Source organism: Betta splendens, chromosome 14, assembly GCF_900634795.4.
Source record: "Betta splendens chromosome 14, fBetSpl5.4, whole genome shotgun sequence".
Lineage (NCBI taxonomy): Eukaryota > Metazoa > Chordata > Actinopteri > Anabantiformes > Osphronemidae > Betta > Betta splendens.
This window is the reverse complement of record NC_040894.2, coordinates 9,926,472-9,948,640: the sequence shown is the minus strand read 5'-3', so window position 1 is coordinate 9,948,640 and position 22,169 is coordinate 9,926,472. Positions and strand designations below refer to the sequence as shown.

The 22,169-nt window shown below is 41.9% G+C and overlaps 2 protein-coding genes across 7 annotated transcripts in view; one reads left to right on the top strand and one right to left on the bottom strand.

Moving 5' to 3' along the window:
- Positions 1-174: 174 nt before the first annotated feature.
- thoc2 (THO complex 2) lies at positions 175-17,855 on the top strand. Of its 2 annotated transcripts, XM_029173895.3 has the most exons (39): positions 175-331; positions 2,305-2,360; positions 3,143-3,234; positions 3,445-3,496; positions 3,611-3,681; positions 3,874-3,995; positions 4,102-4,235; positions 4,473-4,633; positions 4,732-4,824; positions 5,225-5,380; positions 5,700-5,872; positions 6,001-6,196; positions 6,280-6,318; positions 6,436-6,566; positions 6,916-7,017; positions 7,172-7,256; positions 7,738-7,831; positions 7,991-8,071; positions 8,204-8,300; positions 8,465-8,582; positions 8,678-8,857; positions 9,008-9,172; positions 9,332-9,607; positions 9,846-9,987; positions 10,234-10,391; positions 10,489-10,617; positions 10,777-10,908; positions 11,004-11,188; positions 11,595-11,770; positions 11,992-12,094; positions 12,245-12,630; positions 12,745-12,803; positions 14,340-14,375; positions 15,401-15,532; positions 15,666-15,732; positions 15,819-15,961; positions 16,156-16,226; positions 16,854-16,900; positions 17,000-17,855. In XM_029173895.3, the coding sequence occupies exons 1-38, from the start codon at positions 267-269 to the stop codon at positions 16,879-16,881; spliced, it is 4,686 nt and encodes a 1,561-aa protein (XP_029029728.1). In that variant the 5' UTR covers positions 175-266; the 3' UTR covers positions 16,882-16,900; positions 17,000-17,855. The 2 variants fall into 2 exon arrangements, with proteins under 2 accessions (XP_029029728.1, XP_029029727.1); XM_029173894.3 differs by having other exon boundaries at positions 16,854-17,855.
- A 123-nt stretch (positions 17,856-17,978) lies between these two features.
- The window catches only part of gria3a (glutamate receptor, ionotropic, AMPA 3a), a 39,659-nt gene continuing 35,468 nt past the window's right edge, over positions 17,979-22,169 (bottom strand). The window contains exons 14-17 of one of the 5 annotated variants that reach the window (XM_029173897.3): positions 20,909-21,023; positions 19,614-19,862; positions 19,454-19,523; positions 17,979-19,415 (exon numbers count right to left, since the gene is read on the bottom strand). In XM_029173897.3, coding sequence (XP_029029730.1) covers positions 19,617-19,862; positions 20,909-21,023 — 361 coding nt within the window. In that variant the 3' untranslated portion in view covers positions 17,979-19,415; positions 19,454-19,523; positions 19,614-19,616. Of the gene's footprint in view, positions 19,416-19,453; positions 19,524-19,613; positions 19,863-20,852; positions 21,024-22,169 lie in introns of those variants that run through there. The other 4 variants (XM_029173896.3, XM_055502082.1, XM_029173899.3 and 1 more) reach the window with 4 other exon arrangements.

Below are 22,169 nucleotides of genomic sequence, written 5' to 3'. Positions count from 1 at the left end.
CAGTAGCAGTAAAGCAGTTACAAAGTCAAACATAGGTAAGTTTGAGTTAAATAACAATTATAGTTATTTATTTGTGTGCAGTGTGTGATATTCTTGAACCTTAAACTTAATCTTAAACCTTAGGGTTCTACTGTAATAACAAAGCCTGAACCCGAGACAAGCCTCGGTGTCCCACCATGCAACAGTAAGCTAGCAGCAGCAGCTAATCGCCACATTTGACCCTGTGTACCATGATGAACTAGACATCCGGGCTGAGTGGATGGAAGATGGCGACACCTATCCTCCCTGGTGAATGGATCAAGAACTGGGAAAAATCAGGAAAACAAGAATTGTGAGTTGATCCACGTTTCAGCAAAATGCTACGGGTTATAATGGTTCAACAATTGTTGGCTGATTAAAACAATACGCAGCTAGCATCGCCGTGAAGGCCGTTCCTTCCAAGTTGCTAGGGCTAGCATAAGGTTAGCAGGCTAAGGACAGCTCAAATGGCCCACTGACGTTAACAATAATGTTTGAATAACATGCAGAATATACAGTAGCTACATGTTGATACCGTGTTACGCTGGTTACCGTGTTTATTAGATGGACCAGTTAAGTACATTTAAAATGGAAATGCATTTTTACCTGCTTTCTAACAATCCTGCTAGCTTACGCTCCACCTATACACTCCGTTCATTTGTAAACACGATGACCAAAGCTAAGCTAACGTTAGTTAGCATTCATGTGGAACTCCTAATTTATAGCGAAATCCCGTTATTGGCTTGTAAATGTAAGTACAATATGTGCCTAACTCCCATCAGTTTCCCATACGATGCTTAATAAACTATTTATTGTAAGTCGTCTTTCGCAACCATCGGTTTGTTCGTTATAAAGAAAGCAGTCACTCCACTGGAGGGAAACCATAGCTGTCGAGAGAAGGTTAAGATCAACGCTAGCTGCGACGCTTTTACGGCGTCTAAGACATCGTCTGTCTTGGTAAACTGGTGCATTGAAGGCAAATGCTAGTTAGTTACATTTAAAGGTCTCGTTTGTTCTGGACAAACACCTTTTAAAATGAGATTGTAATGGCATCGGTCAACGTGGAGCTAACGCTAACGCTACACCCTGTTGGCTAACGTTAAGCTAGTTAGATGTTTTATCGGGTACTAATCAAACTCCTGATTTAATTCTGTTAAAATTCACCTGGGTGAACCGACTGTATTCGGACAAAGGGCTAAAGCTGCACATAACGCTCACCAACATCTGGAAGCCAGTACTGAGGGCAGAGGTCAGCTGATCGTTCTTATAACGCAAGAATATAGTTGGTCTTCATTCATTACCTGAAGATCACACACAGACAGAGGCATAATACCCAACCTGTAGCGAGATGGGCTAGTTCTAATAAATGTATTGCACATGAAATATTACATAAACCAATATGAGATGACGTTGCTCCAGCTATTTGCTATAAGTGACTTGTAAAAGTATTCCAGAAAACAAAGTCTCATAAGTATTAAAATAATGCATTAATGTCTCATTTTAGTCTGTTTCTAGCTTTTTAGGTTACAGTTTTATCTTTTGTCTTGTCTGGTGCACATAATATGAAGCACCTCACATCAGCCAGTGTGTTTGTGATGAAGCAGCAATGCACCAGTCAATTTATAAACCATTGTGATACAAAGTTTACAACATAAGCTACATAAATCTGCATTTCCAGTGCTGTGCGTTATGCACGTTCTTTAGTTGTTTTGCCATACAATATGATTTTTTAATGCACTACTGTACCATAGTATCAGTCAGTTATTAACATTGCTTGCATCTAGAAGCCCGGCGGATCATTGAAAGTGAGGTAGAGGAAATCCTGTTGCCTGTGTCTACAGTTTAAACGACATCTGTCAAGCTGCGGTGTGTGTGTGTCTCTGCTGCTTTTCCAACTCTCTGCTGATTACTTTGAACAGGTGTGTCAGTTGGCTTATCCAGCTGCTGATTGACTGAACACATCTGATCTAGGTTATCAGTAGGAGCCGGGGCAGGGAGAGCTGGATAACCAGAAAAGAGTGGGCCGAGTTTCACACCCCTGATTTATACTCAAACTTATAACTTAATAAGACAGCAAGTAAATGGCCCACGGCATGCTCTGTTTAGCAGGGAAAACACACAGGCACAAAACAATCTGTAACACATCAACAAATTTGTGACGCCTATAATTGTTGACTTATTGTTGGCTGTTATTACTGCCTGTTATTTTAGGTTGCTGACACCGAATTACTGGTGAATCTGTTTCTCAGACCAGATTTTTTAGAGATTCTTTACCTTGTTTCATAGTGTACAACTCTGCAAAGAACTCACAGAGAAGACAGACCATGGAAGCGAGCTTAGAGGTAAGTTAAGAACTACCTTATATTCTTGCATTTTGTTTTTTTAGGCTCTTTTAGGCTTCCTTCTTATGCACACATACAAAAGTTCTTTTAGCTTGAACTGATCAGTGGTGTAAGAAAAGTACTTAAAACAAAAAATTTACAACCAGAATAGTGGGTGGAAAGACGTTTGTAAGGTATAAAAACAAGTACGCCAGGAGCTTTGAACAGGCGCCAAAAACCAGAGGCCTTCCTGAGTCCACGTATGCATAAGCAAAGCACAGTCCTTTTAACTCCACTTATGTGAATAATATTCATCCAACTCAACCCAGCTCATATGCCAACACCATTTGAAGACACACCCTAGTTTCTCTCTCTCAATTAAAACTATTCTGCTTGTAGCGTGTTTATAAGCACACAACAAGCTCGAGCAGTTCAGGTGTAAACGTAAAGGAAGTAAGATAAAATCTTTTTTCTTCTTATCGTCTATCTAAATTGCCAAGTGCTGGTTCTACTACTTCTCCAGTAGTATTTAGTTTTGATATATGTTGCGCAACAATAATAGTCACCTGTCAGAAACATTACAGTGGTATATAAATACATAATGTTTTATATGTAATCACAAGAAAGTCCTTCATCTCCAGTGCGACTTGCTTATATTTAAGACTTTGACTTTTGCTCGCAGTGCCTTTGTAAAGTATTTTGGTGAAGGGGCCACTTAATGTTTGGCCTTTTCTTGTGTGCTATATGTATATACAATTAAATGATTTACAAATTTCCTGTGTTGGGTCTGCTTACCTCTGCAGACATGCAGGCAGCTTTGTATGAGCTCTGCTGGCAAGTTGTACAGGGGAACCTGAAGTTGGACCTTGTCGTCACTGTCCTTGGGGACATGATGGTATAAAAGCTTCTCATTCTATTTTGATGTTTACAATATTGTACATGTCTGTGTTTTTAGTTTAGATATCTACAAATTTGTGAATATTACATGCACCTAATGTTGCATGTATTTTTTCAGAAATTTAAATGGTTGCCTGAAGAAACTGGTAAATGTGCATAGCTTGCCTTGATGCTGACCCAATTTTTGTCGATTTGTTTTCCCCTTCAGGAACTCCGAGATGATATGTCATCAATTTTAGCTGACGTGTTCTGTATTCTAGGTATGTTTTATTGTTGGATTTTAAGATTTGTTACGTCTGAAATACTGGATTAATGTTTCCTATAAAAATAGCTTCTAGTGAAACTCTCTTTTTGATATTTAATCTTTTTAACAGATATAGAGACTGGTGCCCTGGAAGATAAAAACAAACGAGACCATTACACACAGCTGGTTGGAGCATGTTTGGTAAGAACAATGCATACTTTATTAAATCAGGTAAATTAAGTGTCACATTACAATACAGTAGCAAAACAATTACATACTGCATATAATTGCAATTTTTTTCTCCATATTTACCTTTAAAGAGTAATGTGATGTAATGTAACTTATTCTTTCACTCAAATATGAAAAAATTAACCAGTAGTGTTTTTATTTCAGATTTTTGTTCCAGAAGCCACCCTGAAAGAGAGACTGGATCCAGAAACACTTGAATCTCTTGGACTAATAAAACAGGCTCATCAATTCAATCAGAAAATTGTAAAAATCAAAACAAAACTTTTGTGAGTGCAGCACAGATTTTTGACCTAGACCTACGATAGCTAAGTGGAAAATGAAAATGTGCTACTTTGTGTTTTGCATCATCAGAAATTTGTTATCTCTTCACAGCTACAAGCAACAGAAGTTTAACTTGCTACGAGAGGAAAATGAGGGCTACGCCAAATTAATCACTGAGCTTGGCCAAGACCTGTCAGGCAATGTCACCAGCCACCTTGTCCTGGAGAGCATCAAATCCCTCATAGGTAATGTTATTACTGGAAATTTCAGATATGAAGCCTAAGATGAAAAAAGACTGAGGATGCAAGTTATGAGTGTTTTATAAATGAAAATTGATATAGACTTTGGACCCTAGAGTCTAATTATGCTTCTGTTCAGGTCCTGTAAAGGTTCATTATCGTAAATCTGTTAATTGATCCTCACTTTGTAAGGTGTTGTCTAAGCACAGTCAATGTAACTAGGCTGTTATCTTCTGCCTCCAGGATGTTTCAACTTAGACCCTAATCGTGTTCTGGACATAATTCTGGAGGTGTACGAGAGCCGATCTGACCAAGATGAGTTTTTCCTGTCTCTAATCAAGTCCTACATGTGTGAACCACTCACCCTTTGCCACATCCTGGGCTTTAAATTTAAATTCTACCAGGTAAGAATACATATTCTTTGACTAATACTAAATGTGTGCAAAAACTGATAAGAAAATCTGCCATTTATTTTTTTAATCCTTTTCTTTTCCTTCTCCAGGAGCCAAATGAGGAAACCCCTAAATCTCTCTATCACATTGCTGCTGCTCTGCTTCATCACAACCTGATAGAGCTTGAAGATCTCTATGTACATGTAAGAAAAACACAGCTGCCAATAGGAAGATGAGTCATGTCATCTGGACGCATCAGATTGATTAATGTAGCGGAATGTTTAAAACTTGATGGAGTCTACATGGCATGAATCAACTTCCTGACACCTGGATGTCTTAGAATCTTCATTGACATAGAAGCTAGTTCAGCTAATTGTCTCAGTAGATAAAGGCTGTTTACCTATGAAGCGTCTTAGCAAACGTCAGCCATAATTAATCAGTTAGTAATGTAATAAGACCTAACAGATTATCTTATGGTATTTCATTTGTGTCACCAGCTGCTTTGTTTGTATTGTAATATCAGACTGAAATGTTATGTAGTCTGAACCTTCTGTAATACAAATTGTTCATGCTCTACTTTTTTCATGTCCCCTATGATTCCAGCTTATGCCACTAGATGCCACCATAATAGAAGAACACAAACGAGACATCTCAGAAGCCAAGCAGATCGCCCGCAAGCTGGTAATGGTTGTGTTGCCCTCAGAAAAAAACGATGACAAAGAAAAGGAGAAGGAGAAGGAGGAAGAGAAAAATGAGAAGGTATCCATTTTGGAAATGACATTTTAAAGCCTATCATGATTCATTAATTCAACTTATATTAACTTTTAGAGTTCTTCCATTACATTTTAATACTGAAAGAAGTCTGAAGTAAATAGTTTTATTCCAGTTTGTTGGTCATTATTGTCTCGCTTACTGTATCATGTATTTCATCATCCATCAAAAGATAGAAAGGCTTTTAAAAAGTCATTATATAAAAGTGCAAAAGCTGTGTGGTTTACAGTCCTATTGGGATTTTCTGAGCTTTGCCATATTTGGTAATACACAGACACTCAATTGCTGCTCTTTTCTGTGCTCACAGCCACCTGATAACCAAAAGCTTGGTCTGTTAGAAGCACTGCTTAAAATTGGAGACTGGCACCATGCCCAGAGTATTATGGACCAGATGCCTTTCTTCTATGCTACTTCTCACAAGGCCATTGCACTGGCGCTGTGCCAGCTTGTGCACCTGATGGTGGAGCCTCTTTACAGAAGGTGACGTGTGTTTTTTTTTGCATGCCTCGCTTCCTTCTCAGCATGAACGTTTACTTGTACCTCGTCTTCCAGTTTAGCATCCTGTTGAGTAAAATTCAGAGTCTGATAATGTGTTTCCTACCTCACAGAGCTGGCGTGCCTAAAGGGGCCAGAGGTTGCGTAATGCATCCACTGAAGAACAAGCGAGCCCCTCAGCCTGCAGAAAACTTTGAAGACCTACGCAGGGACACGTTCAGCATGCTCTGCTACCTAGGCCCTCACCTTTCCCATGACCCCATCCTCTTCGCTAAGATTGTGCGCCTGGGCAAAGCCTTCATGAAAGAGGTAAAAAAGCCCTCATTACTACCAGTGCTGCCTTCAGTACTGTTTTCCCTCGATCTCATTTTGTGGTTTTGTATGCTTCTCAGTACCAAAGTGATGGGAGACCTGATGTCAAGGACAAAATGGTAGGTTTACAAATATGTTAGTGTTGAACAATGGTGTTAAAGACATTTAGAGCTTTGCAAATATATCTCAGTAGTTTATGTTACTGAGATTTTTCTCATGTTTTATTTTCATCGCAGGACACATTGTTGAGCTGTTTCCTGAGCATTGCAGACCAAGTGCTTCTGCCTTCCCTTTCTCTGATGGAGTGTAACGCCTGCATGTCTGAGGAGCTGTGGGGCCTCTTCAAACTCTTTCCCTACCAACACAGGTGAGCCACACACACTCACACACTACATGTGAGTTTTGCGGTAGTAAAGCCTCAGGCAGTGCTCCAGGGTGGCGTTTACTATCTGGGAAAGGAAAAATAGCACACCCACAGTGTAACGTAGTTCTTCAAAACATCTTTTTTGAAATCATATTTTTCCCTAAAAAGGCAGCAATTTTGTTTTTATCTCCTTTTTTATTTAAGTTTTTGAATTAATTATTTCATTTTGTTTCACTTTTGGTTGTGTTATGGATTAAAATAAATGAAATCAGTAGCACTTATATACACTTGTACATTTTTTTTTCCCTATATCTCTAATGTTTTTGTTCTTTGTTTGCTCGTGCTCCCTCAGGTACAGGTTATATGGACAATGGAAGAATGAAACCTATTCCAGTCATCCACTACTGGTTAAAGTCAAAGCTCAGACTGTGGAAAGAGCCAAATACATTATGAAGTGAGTCACTTTGCTGAATCAAGTGTGCCGTTCTAGTACAATCTTCCCCGCTTTCAGTAGTGTGCTTCAAACCGGTATTTCCCCCGTTTGTGCCGGTGAGTATGATAAGTTACCATCATTTTGTGTTTTAATCGTGTACTCTTCTGCTCCCTAGGCGGTTGACCAAAGACAATGTGAAACAGTCTGGAAGGCAAATTGGCAAGTTGAGCCATAGCAATCCCACCATTCTCTTTGATTATGTAAGTGTGTTTTGTTATAATTAAACTTTGCGTGATGTCAACAAAGTGCCAAAAGAATTACATTTGAATTTGTGCTGTTCTACACCATGTAGCACCACAGTCTTGAGCTCTAGAAATTCTTTAAAAACCATGACTCCAAACCATGACATAATGAAAAGTGTAACCTGCTTTCCTGTGATATATAGTAGTGATATATACAATACATATTTCTTTTTTGTTTCAATAATTCTAGCATTAATGTTCTCCCTCTTTTAGCACAAATTGTGCCTGAACAGTTGCACAGATTTCAAGCTTGAGCAAAGTCTCGTCCTGTATACATTTACACCCTTACACATAAACATGGCCTACTGCTCTGCACCTTTAACACGTAGATATATTCTCCTACAACCTTGATGATTTAGACATATTTGTAATAGGGGCATATTGGTGAGAAATACTAAAGAATGTTCTATATTATCTATGTTTCTATTGTGTTTGACAGATGCTGTCTCAGATCCAGTGGTACGACAATCTCATCGTTCCAGTGGTGGATTCCTTGAAGTACCTCACATCCCTTAATTATGATGTCTTGGCCTGTATCCTTTCACTGTTACCAGTTCAATCACTCAGATGAGATTTTGTGTATTCACATGTGTGTCTGTAACTCTTGTCTCATGCATGTGTTGTTAGTGGGTTACATGTGTGAATGGGTTGGTCCTAATTTCTGGGTTGTCGACCTTAACTCTGGTTTTTAGATTGCATCATTGAGGCTCTGGCTAATCCAGAAAAGGAGAAGATGAAGCATGATGACACCACAATCTCTTCATGGCTTCAGAGTATGTGGCCTCATAGTTTACTGGCCTGTTACTTTACCATAATATTCATCTTCAGTGCAAAATTCTAAAAAGGTTTGACATTTAAATGAGTATTTAACATTTGTGTTAAATGAGTGTTTCATTTTTACAAAGGTCTGGCAAGTCTGTGTGGGTCTGTGTTCAGAAAATACCCAATTGAGTTGGCTGGCCTTCTTCAGTATGTTACAAATCAGCTCAAAGCAGGGAAGAGGTACGTAGCTCAACATCGGGTGAAAAAAGCATGTGATTTGCAGCGTATGCTCTGTTCAATCTTTATTGGTTCTACACATGGCCTTTAATCAATCAATAAAAACAGATTTTGACGGTTAAATAAAAGTCTGTCTCGTGAAATGCATGTCTTCTTCTTCCTTACAGCTTTGACCTGTTGATTCTAAAAGAGGTGGTACAGAAGATGGCTGGCATTGAAATCACTGATGAGATGACATCAGAGCAGTTGGAGGCCATGACAGGAGGGGAGCAACTCAAAGCTGAGGTACATGCCTTAATACTGTGGATTTTCTAAAGGTCTTTTGAAAAAGTCTGTATACATACGTGGAACTCTCATTCTGTTCGTGACTCTACCATTAGGGCGGGTATTTTGGCCAAATAAGGAACACAAAGAAGTCATCGCAGCGCCTGAAAGATGCACTGCTGGACCACGAACTGGCTCTGCCACTGTGTCTGCTAATGGCTCAGCAGCGAAATGGTGTGGTGTTCTTAGAAGGTGGAGAAAAACATCTTAAGCTTGTTGGCCACCTCTATGATCAGGTATTACACCCTGTCCAAATGTAATCAAAAAAATAAAATTTGCTGGCACTCAGAAATGGCTTACTTCCTATGTACTGAGATAAATCTAAAACATGTTTGTACACTTAGTATTTTTGCTATTGTTTTCAAAGTAATTTCTTGTTTTTGCAGTGCCATGACACATTGGTGCAGTTTGGTGGCTTTCTGGCCTCAAACCTCAGCACCGAGGACTACATCAAACGGGTTCCTTCCATTGATGTTCTTTGCAACCAGTTCCACACGCCACACGATGCTGCATTCTTCCTCTCTCGACCAATGTACGCCCATCAGATATTGGTGAGTGGATCGTTTTTTTTTTTAAGGTCTTGAATCTATCATTTCTCATAAAATCTAGTTTGTATAAGATCAAAGCTAGAACAATTTATTTTTTCACTAAGACAAAATTTCAGACAAACAAAGAAAATAAGGACTTGACCTAATGCTCTTTATCCACAGTCTAAGTATGATGAGCTAAAGAAAGCAGAGAAAGGTAACCGCCAGCAGCAGAAGGCCCACAAGTATGTGACTGCTTGTGAGCAAGTGATGACCCCAGTGCATGAAGCGGTGGTGTCACTCCATCCCGCCAGAGTCTGGGACGACCTCCGTCCTCAGTTCTATGCCACCTTCTGGTCCCTCACCATGTACGACCTGGCTGTCCCTCAGTCTGCCTATGAGCGTGAGGTCAACAAGCTCAAGGCCCAGATCAAAGCAATTGAGGAAAACCCAGAGATCGTGAGTAGTTCGTAGTAGTACATATATCCACTGCACAGAGCTCTGATCACATCAATCACATCATTAAAGGGCCACATCCAATACCACATAGTGTTACTGCTGCAGCTTAAATAATACCTTTTGTTCTCAAACAATGACATCAAGCTTCAGATCTTATTACTGAACTTATTTCTCTATGCTTATCTTATAAGCTAATCTAGCTAATCTTATATGTTTCTTTAATTCATTCCCAATGTAGCCCTTGAATAAGAAAAAGAAGGAGAAAGAGCGTTGTACTGCCCTGCAGGAAAAACTTCAGGAGGAAGAGAAAAAGCAGGCGGAACATGTTCAGAGGGTTCTTCACCGCCTTAAACTGGAGAAAGACAATTGGTTGTTGGCCAGTAAGTTTCCTGATGTTTGTGCCTGACAGTAGTGGCGCATCTTGGTCTCGGAAAGTTTTACTGTAGCTGATTACTTTTTATAGACAAAAACATGGATTTGTTCCAATAGTAGAAGCAGTTAACATGTGAGGACTAGTTGATGACATTGAGACAAATATGACATCCACAGCACCTGTAATAGAGAAATCCTTTGTTTGTTGTCCCATTTGTCTCTGTTGTTAATATACCTTTAATGCCTACTGATAGAATCCACAAAGAATGAGACCATAACAAAGTTCCTGCAGCTCTGTCTGTTCCCTCGCTGCATCTTCTCCTCCATCGATGCCGTCTACTGTGCCCGCTTCGTCGAGCTGGTCCACCAACAGAAGACACCAAACTTCTGCACCCTCCTGTGCTACGACAGGGTATATATACTTCTTCTACACAGCCTCCTTGCAGCCATTATAGAGTGTGGATTTGTTTTGCACTTTACTAATGCAAACATTTTCTCTTGTGCTCCAGGTGTTCTCTGCTATTATTTACACTGTGGCCAGTTGTACAGAGAATGAGTCCCATCGTTATGGACGCTTCCTATGCTGTATGTTGGAGACAGTGACCCGCTGGCACAGTGACCGCTCAACCTATGAGAAGGTGTCCACTTCATCCTGCTCGCTACACTTTGATTTACATATTCATTCAGTTGAAGTGTAAATCTCTAGTCGGGGCTTACTGAAGTTTATTTTATTGTATTGTATTCTGTTCCATTATGATCTGAGAATTAATATATAATATTTTATTGTTTGTTTGTAGGAGTGTGTCAATTACCCCGGTTTCCTGACCATCTTCAGAGCCACAGGTTTTGATGGTGGGAATAAAGCAGATCAACTGGATTATGAAAACTTTAGGCATGTGGTGCACAAATGGCACTACATGCTGACTAAAGTGAGCTTTTTGAAAATAATATTGATAAATGAAACATAATGACAATTGACTTGACTTGGTGGATTAATGGTGTCCTCTCTCTTTGTCCCTGACAGGCTTCAGTTCACTGCCTGGAGACAGGCGATTACACACACATTAGGAATATACTTATTGTGCTTACAAAGATCCTGCCGTGCTACCCTAAGGTCCTCAACCTCGGCCAAGCACTAGAGGCTCGGGTCCACAAGATCTGCCTAGAGGAGAAGGACAAGAGGCCAGACCTTTATGCCTTAGCAATGGGGTAACACAGCATTGTGTGTTGTTCGCTCTGTGCGGAGCGTACACTTAACATATGTAATTTAACATGACAATATGGGTAGAACTTTGCCCAAATCATTAATAAATGAATACATTGGTATGTTGACTAAACCCAGATATTATAGCATTGATGTGAAAATGGAAGATTAGAAAGGTTGTAGAAGATCTCGGCAAGTCGAATGATCATTACCTTTATAGCTACAGTATAGGACAGACATGGGAGGTTAGTTCAGCTGACGTTTGATTCAGGCCTTGCAGGCTAAAGTTGATAAATGTTAATGCTTGACATTCTCTGCCTCTCAGAGTTATTTTATTTACACCATGTGACATTCAGAAGTTCTTTTGAGGATTTGTCTGTGCCCTGTGCAAACCCCTTATGCGTCTTGCAGTTATTCAGGTCGTTTGAAAAGCCAGAAGGTGCACATGGTCCCTGAAAACGAGTTTCATCACAAGGAGCAGCCAGCACGCAGTGCCACGCCAGCCAATCAACAGAACGGCCCCGGCAGCACAGGCAAGCCCGCCACCAGCGCAAACAAGACGGAAGAAGGGATTTCAGAGGAGGGGGGTGAGTGGGGCACAGTTGTTTTTAACACACTACATCGAAAGTTTTATTTGGTTAGTGAGCCTGCCATGTGGTTGGAATCCTTACTGTGCTTTGCTAACCTCAGCTACTCCTATTTAAGATGTGCTTACTTAGTTTTAAGAAAGATTAAGATGACTAAAGATCACTAATTTAAACACAGAGCAAGCATGTATATCAGTAGTGTTCATATTGTCTTCATGCAGATCGGGGAAAAGACAAATCTCAGGGGTCCACAAAGCCAGTGAACAAAGCCAACAGTGCAGCAGCCAAAGTGACCACCAGCAACGGGAACAGTGCTGTGAACAGGTAGGCCTCAACAGCGTCCCTGATATAAAGTTACTTCAACCAAGTCTAAAAGACACTTAGGAATGGCAGCTTTCCAATAGTGCAGCCTACCAGAGGTCTAATCCTGTTGTTGGATCAGCAGAATATTATATTATATTTGTCCTTTTTCAGCTCCAAAGCAGTAAAAGAACGGGATGACAAAGAGAAGAGTGTGAAGGAGAAAAAAGATAAGAAGGAAAAGACACCGGGCAGCACTCCCGAGACAAAGGCAGAGAACCGCCGGGAGAAACAGAGAGACGAGAGAGCGGGGAAGGAGGAGCGGGCGGCTCGTGAGGGTAAGGAGAAGACGCCCAAGGCCGACCGCGAGAAAGCAAAGGCAGAGGAAAAGATCAGCAAAGACGACAAGGCCAAAACCGGCAACGGGGAGCCCATGGAGCCAACCAGGGAGCGCGATGCCATTAAGGAGGCCAAGACCAAGGAGAAAGGAGACAGGAGTGCTGTGGCCGGGTCCCTCAAGTCACCAGTTCCCAGATCAGAGTCGGCTGAATCTGAGAGGGGTAAGAAGCTTATTTCCAGCTGCGGCATCAATAAAAGTAATCTTTCTAATTAGGCTTTTAAGTAGAAGCCTCGTGCTCCCAAAAGCTCACACTCGCTGCATTTTATCGTTGCAGATCACAAAAGACGAAAGCTCGACACTCACTCTTCTCCATCCCACTCCTCGTCTGTTAAGGTTAGTATGGCTTGAGGAAGGCTGTGCCCGTTTCTTCTCTATCTGCCGGAGCGTTCCCTGCCGTTGCACATTCCAGCAGCCCTGAAGATCATCAAGGAGAGTTGTCGAAATTGCAGGCATGACATCTGGAAGTTCCAAACACATCCATGGGAGTTGAAGAAAAATTCCATGGACTTCAGCATATTTTTGTGAAATTGGGAGGAAACTCCCCAAGGACTTAGCCAAGAGAATGTTGTGTATATTGAGTATTTTCATATTGAAATATTTATCTATTTTGATATTAATGAAAGCAGTCGGTGTGCCTTGGGAAGAAGGAATTTTTTAAGCATTTCTATATTCCTTGTGGATTTTTTGCATTTTTTGAGAATATTATTCACCTGATGTAAAATGGCCTGTCAAGTCAAGAGCTTTCGTCTTTTCCAGTGGCAAAGATGTTTTTTTTTCCACGGAGAGCAGTATTTCACTACTTGTAATGATGCCCGAGATTTTTTTTTTTCCCCCCCCCGTTTTGCAAGCTGAGAAGATTTATTTGTTAAAGTGATGTTAAGTATTTCGCTTTCCCCCTCAACGTCCCCGGATCCAGCAGCGAGTCAGACGGCGTCCAGCAAACCCAGCACCTCTCTGCTGCAGCTGCAGCTGCATCGTCCATCCCCCTTCTGTCTCCGTTTGTCAGAGCGGCCTGCATGCAGCCTCCACGTCACACCACGCATGTTGAGGCAGCCCGGGCTGGTCCAGCCCCTGCAGCATCCCCACAGCTACCAGCCATCAGCGTCTACAGTTGTACTACCTCCTGGCAACCGTTCAGTGGAGAATCAGAGTCACCAGCAACGGAGATCGTCGGAGAAAGTGTCGCAGTTTTGAATCAGCCAAAAAGCAGAGTGGAATAAAAGCCTGCACCTACAGAGAGAATGAGGGAAAGAGTGGGTGAAGCCTGAACCGTCTGGAGTGTTGCCCAAACCTACTGGAAGCTTGTGATAGGTCTTTATTTAACTCTTCCTCCAGAGAAATAGGCTCCATGTGTCTTATCCATTCCTGAACTGTAAGTGACAGCAACAGTTAACCTATGTAGGGATGCAGTAAAGCACATAAGTGATTTGAGTTATGAGTGATTTGTCTTAGAAACACAGGCACATATATATATATATATATATATATATATATACACACATTATTTATAGCACTTGCACTTTAGATGTACTGAATACCAGCTGCGCTGTAGAACTTATATATTATGCTGCCTGAAACATGTCTGTAGTCTTATGGCTATTAGTTATTTCATGTATGCTCAGGGTATTTCTATTTTAAGTATTGACATTCCAGATGTTGAGCTTATAAACTCTTCTCTATGTAATAACCTTTTCAAAGCCTTAGTCCTTGAAGGTCAGTGTTCAAGGGAGAAGTTTGCTGTTGGTCCGGCCAGCCCTGACTCCCAGCTCCCCCAAACCCCTTCCTCCAACTCTCTACTGCTATCTGACAAACCTCCTCCCAACCCCCACCCCCTCCCAGCTCATCTGTCATCTCCATTCATCCCTACAGGACAATAACAACGAACCCAAGGAGACCGCATCCAAGGTTTGAACTGACTTTGCTACTAAAGCGTTTTCTTTGTTCAGGTGCCTGAAGTGTCAGGTTTACATGAAACGTCTTAAACAAAGCAGACGAAATGCATACATTCTTTTGTAATGGCTTTGAAATTAAGTGTGCAGAGCTTCTCCCACACTTTAACGATTGACATTTCCGTCACGATTGCTGAAGATGGTTGTAATCCTGAAAGCTGTGTGAAGGTATTTTCAGGTGAGCTCATTTGATTGGCAGTTTCTCAATTTCCAGGCCCAATATTTGAGCTGGTATCAGAATTATTATCTGATTCATCCTGTCATAGTCTAATTGTTTACCGATGATACAAATTGCTAATTTAAACCCAAAGCATTAACATCCAAGAAGCATAGTTGACTTTAGGATTAGCTTCACGTTGATTATTTCTGACACTGTTGTTTAATAAATCTGATAGAAGTTTAGTATGAATGCAAAACAAGCTTTACTCTTCGCCTTGTTTATTATCTCTAATACTTGCGTATTAGAGTGTGAAAACGATTGGTTGGTTGCAGCCGTGTGCACGCTTAGGACCATGAGTTTCTGTTAGACAGGTTACGTATGGGTTGTATGTGTAATATGATTTCTATATACTGCTATCAGTACATGAGTAGATAATGCTGTAAGTGATGTATAACACACAGCAGCAGGGATGTTTTATGTATGTCTGTACACACACTCCTGAGAGACTGTTACAGCTGCGTTTGCTAAAGTGATTTTCTGTGTTGTAGTTTGCACTGTTGCTCCAAGTGATTGATTACCTGTTTCACCAACGGCGTAACATTAATGCTCCCGCACAAATAGGATTGATAGATTTCCTGCAAAGTACATTTTAATAATTATGTTAAATTGCAGGAGGATTGGGGATGATCTAATCAGTGAACTCCTACCTGGAGTCGTCTAGATCCATATTAATTACTAAACTACTTTTAGTAACGACTAAGGCCGCCCTGACAGCATTAACATTTCTATGTTGTTATGTTGGCGTTTGAATATCTTTGCAGCACCACATCATCTACAATTCAGTAGACCGGTCCAAGAGCAGAGAGGGGGAGATAGAGAAGAAAGATTTGGAGAACTCACAGAGTCGATCCAAAGAGAAGAAGGAAGAAAAGGATCGAAAAGACAGAAAACGAGTCAGTATTTTGCAGCAAAGGTCGTCGTGGTGAAATTGTGATTACTTTGTTCTGAAGTTAGCAAGTGCTCATGGCAAGTTGGATTCAAAATGAAGTGGCAGCCACCCGACCACTGACTGACGTGTTGTTTTAGGACCACACACTCAATGACCGTGAGACGAGCCAAGAGTCCAAACGCAGAAAGGATGAGAATGGAACCAGTAAGTCTGTCCTCAGAGTCCAACGCAGCCGTTCGCTCATAAACCACAATGTGATCACAACAAACTGACAGAGTCATCTTTTCTAGATTCCTCCAAAAACAGCAAAAGCACAAGTCCATCTGACTCCCCACTTTTAGCTGAGAAAGAGAAGAGCAAAAGATCGAAATCTTCTAGTAAAGAGAAGGCAGAGTCTGTGAAGCCTGAGCGGACGTCATCTGGAGGCAAAAAGGTCAGTTTAGCTGCTCACTCGACCACGTCACACACTCTGTGTGTGTGTGTGTGGGGGGGGGGGGGGTTGCTTGTAGTTCCTGACCTTTGTGCACATCGTTTTTGTCTTCAACCAATACGCTCAGTCACACCCTAATACTTAAACACTATAGTTGAAGGTAGTTTTGAGCTGACGACCTTACTTTCATGTTCCAGGAGTCCAGACATGAGAAAGCAGAGAAGAAAGAAAAGAGAGAGAGCAGCGGAGGAAAGGAAGAAAAAAAGCAATATCCTTAAACACAGCGACACTGGCTGATCAGGCTCGTTTGGAGATCAACTGTAGTGTTGTTATGTGTTGGGTTTAACTACTCACTGCAGCGGTTCTGCTTCCACCCTGAGAGATTACCTCCGTTTATTCTGCCACTAAACACATTTGCACACAATAAATGTTGAGGGTTGTCATAACTGCCATATTGCATTGGGAAGCCAGCCAACAGGACTTTCTTGTAAACATAATTAGTGCACTAATCCCCAGCCTGTAACAATTGGACTTGTCTAATTTCAGTTTCCTAAACCTGCATCCTCCTCTCTCCTCCTCAAACCCCTGTGCCCTTTATTTAGGTTTCAGAAGCAGCACAGCCCCAGTTTGCTCACTTCCCTCGTTACTGGCATTTATTTGCACACTGACGCCTGTGAAATCCAATAATATTTTAATCATTGTCTGTAATTGAATATAAGTTAGTGTTATCAGACACTGTCTGAACTATCATGTTGCCCTGTAGTAGATCAAGCCTTTTAGTATCATCCTTGTACAGTGGAGGAGGATGTACACGCTCATGTAATTTGACAAATGTGTTCAGAGGTAATTCAGTACTGGATTTCAGTATTTGATTAATCTACCTTAACGGTCACACTCATAAGTCCTCTGACAAGCACAGATAATGTGCACTAATCAGTGAAGGTAAGCCGCGCTCAGCTTCTAAGCAGCACTAGATACAGCAGCCCTGTTGTCAGTATCTGATGTGTGTTTTTTCTCCTTGTCTCTGATCCTCGTGTGCAGCAGCAGAACTGGAGAAGCTGTGCTTTTATCTGCAAGACATTTGAACTCCATCTGTACTATGTTCTTAAAAACTAATTTCTGCCCGTGTTCTTCTTTCCCAAGTGTTGTTAGCCGTGTTAGCATCTGCACCTGCAGATCACCTCATTATTTCCCCCGTCAGTATAAACAAGCTGCAATATTTGTTTGTTTTTGGATAGTGTTATTTGGTTTCTTTCTTTCAGTACGAGCAAAAGCTGCTGCTCTAATCACAACATTATTACTCTAATTAGAAAATTGGTTACTGTATTAAATTATCTTGGTAGCGTCCGTTAATGAGTTCAATATTCTTGTGCTTGAATTTTGTTTTCTTGTACATTGTCAGGCTTTGCCCTTTGCTCGTTTATATTGGAGTTAACACGCTTTCCGTACTCACTTACCTCATCCTGTTTGAGATATTTAGATACTCTTTATTTATTTATCTCCAACTTTTAATCTGTGTAAGACAGTCACAAATGAGGAAAGCGATTCAAAGGACCAGTTGTATATTGTGTATAATAATAAAGAGGGTAACATGAAATTCACATCATGTTCTTTCTTTCTTTCTTTCTTTCTTTTTTTTAGGTTGGTTTGTCCTTGAAAGTACTTTTGTGATTTTGTGTTAATCTGGTTTTTACATAATTTATAAAACAAAAAAAATACCAGTTTCGCTTCAATTTCTGATTTGAAAATGTAGAATTGTAATAAATTCTGACACTCTGCACTCCAAATGTTTCAGAATCACTTTTGGAGATTTTATCTGCTGTACTCAATGAGTGTAAGCTTTGTTTTGTTTTTGTTTTTTTTAATAAACAATAGTTTTCCTAGTGTGTCACTTTCATATTGTCTCTCTTTATTCTTATACCTCAAACGGAAGGCAGAAAGCATAGAAACACTGAGATGATGTCAAGTCATCCAGGTTGTTACCAAAAAACTAATAGAGAAAATAAATTGAACAAATTCATAAATGGCAGAAGATTGTTTTTAATGGGTAAAAATGATCTTTTGACAAAATACCTTTGTCCAACATTCACAGTGACATTACGTATGTAATTTGTCTTTACATGTAAAAAAGATGAACATCTAAAAGGTGAATATAAACCTGTTTTTATTAAGGAAATGTAATAAAATCCTTTGTACATGGCCTCTCCAAGAGGTTCAGTGTGTCCATACATGCAACTCCCATGGTTGAGTTACTCTCACAAATGACCCGGAAAAACTTCAAACCAAACTGGATCAAATATCATCATCGGACACTGACTGAACTAGGGTCCATTTCAAGTTGCAGTTTGGCAGAATTACCGTCAAATTCACATGCACTTCAGGGGAGAAAAGGATGATCGAAACAAATGTATGCATACATGGGTTGTAGCAGTTTTGGGCTCTTCCGTAAGTCCATCAAACGTTTGCTCGTGGGAACGTACGCGTTTCTATCGCAGCTCTTTCCTCAATGTACAGCTCACCTCCTGCGTGATGCATAGACACACGAAGCCTGTGCTGAACGACCAGAAGAAGCTATGGCGCGTTGTCGTTTACCAAAGAATGCAGAAGTTGCATTTACATGGGAACCAGTGTGTACACGGTGTCAGACCATTGAAACCACTGTCACGTTAAAAGGAGGCCGCTGTCCCAGTATGGCACCACGTGATCGCCGCTTCAATAATAAAAATGGCTGTTTGAAAAATGGTGGCAGCTGAAAGAAATGCAGTCTCACGCAGTTGATTAAAACAAGCATCTAAGTGGATACAGAGTCAGTGTGTATGATGTCTGACAGGCTTCGACAGTGACGCCACCTAAGCAGGTTCAGACGACCACTACGTTCAGATTGTTAGTGTCTAAGTAAGAATCGGGGGAGTGTGAAGTCCGCTTTACTGATGCTTAACCCTATTGATCGATGCCTGTCCTAAATATTATGACACTGAAAATATCCTTATACTAAAACAAGAAAAATGACTTTACTTCACTAAATATAACATTTATCCAACTTAAGGTTTCACCACAAAAGTATGTCCGTACTCCAGTTTCTGTTTCCACTGCAAATCATGGCTTTTTTTTTTCTTCAGATAGAAAACAAGTGAAATTACAACAGTTTATCTAATTGTCGTCCCGTATGACGTTTCGCCCCATAGTTCCACCGGTGTTTCTTTTGTGTTGTTGCCGTCGTCGTCGTTTTTGAGTGAGTGGAATTTTAATTGCATTGCCGCGATGCTCAAATGCTCCATAAGGCACTGCGAGAGGCAAGTCCCATGATTCCAGAAGCAGAAGCCCTGTTGCCCTCTGTGAGTGTGACGGGCCTCGCGGCCCACAACCAGCGCTTGTTGACTTTGTAGGCTTGTGCGCAAGCTGATGGCGAAAAAAAGGCTGTTGCCTCCAGGAAGCCGGCCTCGGGGGGGGGGGGGGGGGGGGGGGGGGGGGGGGGGGGGGGGGGGGGGGGGGGGGTGTCGGGGGTCACGCAGAGCGGCGGCGGCTTCCGTCCAGATGCACCAGGGAGAGTGTGCACGTTTCATCCCTGCGGGACGAAAGACGTGCAGGGGATCCGTTACAGTTTGAATGCTGCAAAGCATGCTGGGAAGTCCAAAAAGCAGTGAAAGGGCCTCACCCTCTAGATCTTCACGCTCTCCGTCCCGTACACGTTGTAGCCTTCGCGGTATGTGGCAAAGTTCTGGGCGTTGGCCGGAGGCGCTGGCTTAAAGTTCTGCGAGTTCTTTGTGAGCTTCAGTTTTTTGGTCTCTTGCCGTGACTTATAGCAGAACTCTATCAGGGCCACGGTCATAGCCAGGCCCAGGCCTCCGACCAGTATATAGAAGACTCCTGCCACGTTGCTCAGGCTTAGTGCACTTGTCTTGTCCTGGGGGGGGGGGGGGTAGACACCACCGTTAAGACGCTTTCAAGCGGCTTCAAGAACACATGTACACGTGCATCCTGCTACACTGCGACTAGACACAAACTGGAAAAGGTCGCTACTCGTGTCCCTCAACCCTCTGAGCTGAAGTTAAGTCACGCTTAATGATGTTTGTAAGTAGGTAAACTGCCTGGACTGTCTACTCTGCAGAGCTGTGAAGGTGAATGTAGAGAGAGCTGCTCACTATCCTCTAAAGGAAGGCGGTCGTGGTCGTACAGGTCTACAGGTTAAACCCCCCGTTCACTAGCACGCTGTAGCTGCTCAACTTCAACACACCGCATCGGTACAATCACAGTGACAGGCTGTGGAAGGCGAATTGAACCATTTTGCTGCTATTTGAATGTACAGTACGGGAGCTTTGCCCTCTGCATCGCGGGCCTGTGGGAGATTTCGTGATCCTAAAGGGGACTTCTCTCGATTTTAATCTAAAAGGTAAATTACTTTCTTGCAATTAATTGAATGTGGAGGAGGTGGGGAAAGGGGGGGGGGGGTGGTCCTGATGCTGACATTCCATCTATGAGACGTGACTCTTAAATACCGCTTGACCGTTTTGCGCTCGGGTGGTATTTAAAGGTCAGTTTCGACTTTGTCAGAATAACGATGCCTTTGGGAAACTAGCCGGTGATGTCAGGGTTAACGCGCGCGGCCTGCATACAGATGAGCGCCAGCGCCAGCGCTAGTTTTACCGGGGGACAAAATAGCAGTATAATGGTTGCAATTCTATGGTTCAACTTTTCAAAATTGAATGGTATGAATAGAGGCTGTGTGTGAGCATGCTGCACTTTAAAAACTTAATGTGATGACTCATGATCGGAGTGGATGTCAATTTCACTATGTGTGGAGGGAGATCTAGGGTTTAATTGTTCTCCTCGGAGCAGACAAGCACATACGCGTGATTAGCATGTCGATTAGAATGTATATGCTTCGGATGTTTGCGTATGAAGAGTTAGGTCAAAATGCATTTCAGTATGAAAAGACCTGCAGCGACTGACCTTACTTCCAGAGTCCTTGGTTCCACATTCACCTTTATCGTACCACCATTTGTTTTTCAGCTTGTCTAAGATGCCTTGTTCACTGAGTTTCAATACTGCAAGGTTTACAGGAGTTCTTCACGTGGGAAATAACATAAATAACATTTTATTATGTTATTTTATGTTATTCAACTGTTTTTTTAACTACTTTATACTGTGCAAAGCGATACAGCAGGGTCCCGGCCAACACATCATAGATAGCAAGCAACACTGCAGTATATATGAACATATGACCTTTCATAATCCAGACTACCCTAGCGCGCCGGACCCCACCTATATCGCTTTGAGTAATCGGCACACACTGATCACAGGAAGAGAAACGATTTGGAGTTGCAGAATAAAGCAGCTGCTGCATAGCTTTCACAGAATGAGAGGGGACAGAAGCCGCTGGGTCTCGTTTAGCACGGCGGATCTAACAGGAACCCTTCCTTGACTAACAGCCGTCCAATTCCACTAACAGCTACTGGAGGTTAATGTCTCACAAAAAGGCCCCCATTAAATCACTGTGACCAATCACAAGAATCGACTGTGTACTTACCATGGAGGAACGCTAGTGGTGGAAGAATGGGTTTGTTTTGCTGTTACTTGTGTTGCTGTAACGTGGGGTCGAGGAAAGCTACGCGCGTCTAAAGACGCCTCGTCTGGACCGAACCCCCTGAGGAGCATTAAAGTGGAGGGTGCTTTTGCAAGACATTATGCTCGGCTTCCCGACTGCTGCATCTCTGCACTCATTTACTTTCAGAACAAAGATCAGTGCTTATAATTCAACAGCATCAAATATATTGCATTCGCCACTGTTTTTCCCGTTTTTGGAGGGGGGGGGGGGGGTAGATTTGCGGGGATTTGGGCTTTGAACGGAGCAAACGTCATGCACGATGGTAGTGAGTGGATGAGCTGCCGCCCTGTTCTCCAGTCAGACGCACGAGGGACAGAGTGTGGGATGTTCCGTTTCCCGCCAGAGGTTTGTTGAGAAAAACTCGGTTCCCGCACTCGGCTAAACCCGTTCGAACGAGCTGTGCGATCACGTGATCCCGGGTTAACAGCCGCACCCGAGAAGCCTCTGAGCAAGGCACTGCTGGTGCTGCTGCTGACCAGGCTTTACCCTCCCTGCACAGAAGAACATTTCATTACATTCATATGGGCTCAGGTGACACAGGAATAACGTTCAAATGAGTAAAGCATCGACTGGATCCATTAACTAACATGTGTCCTATTATTTTAA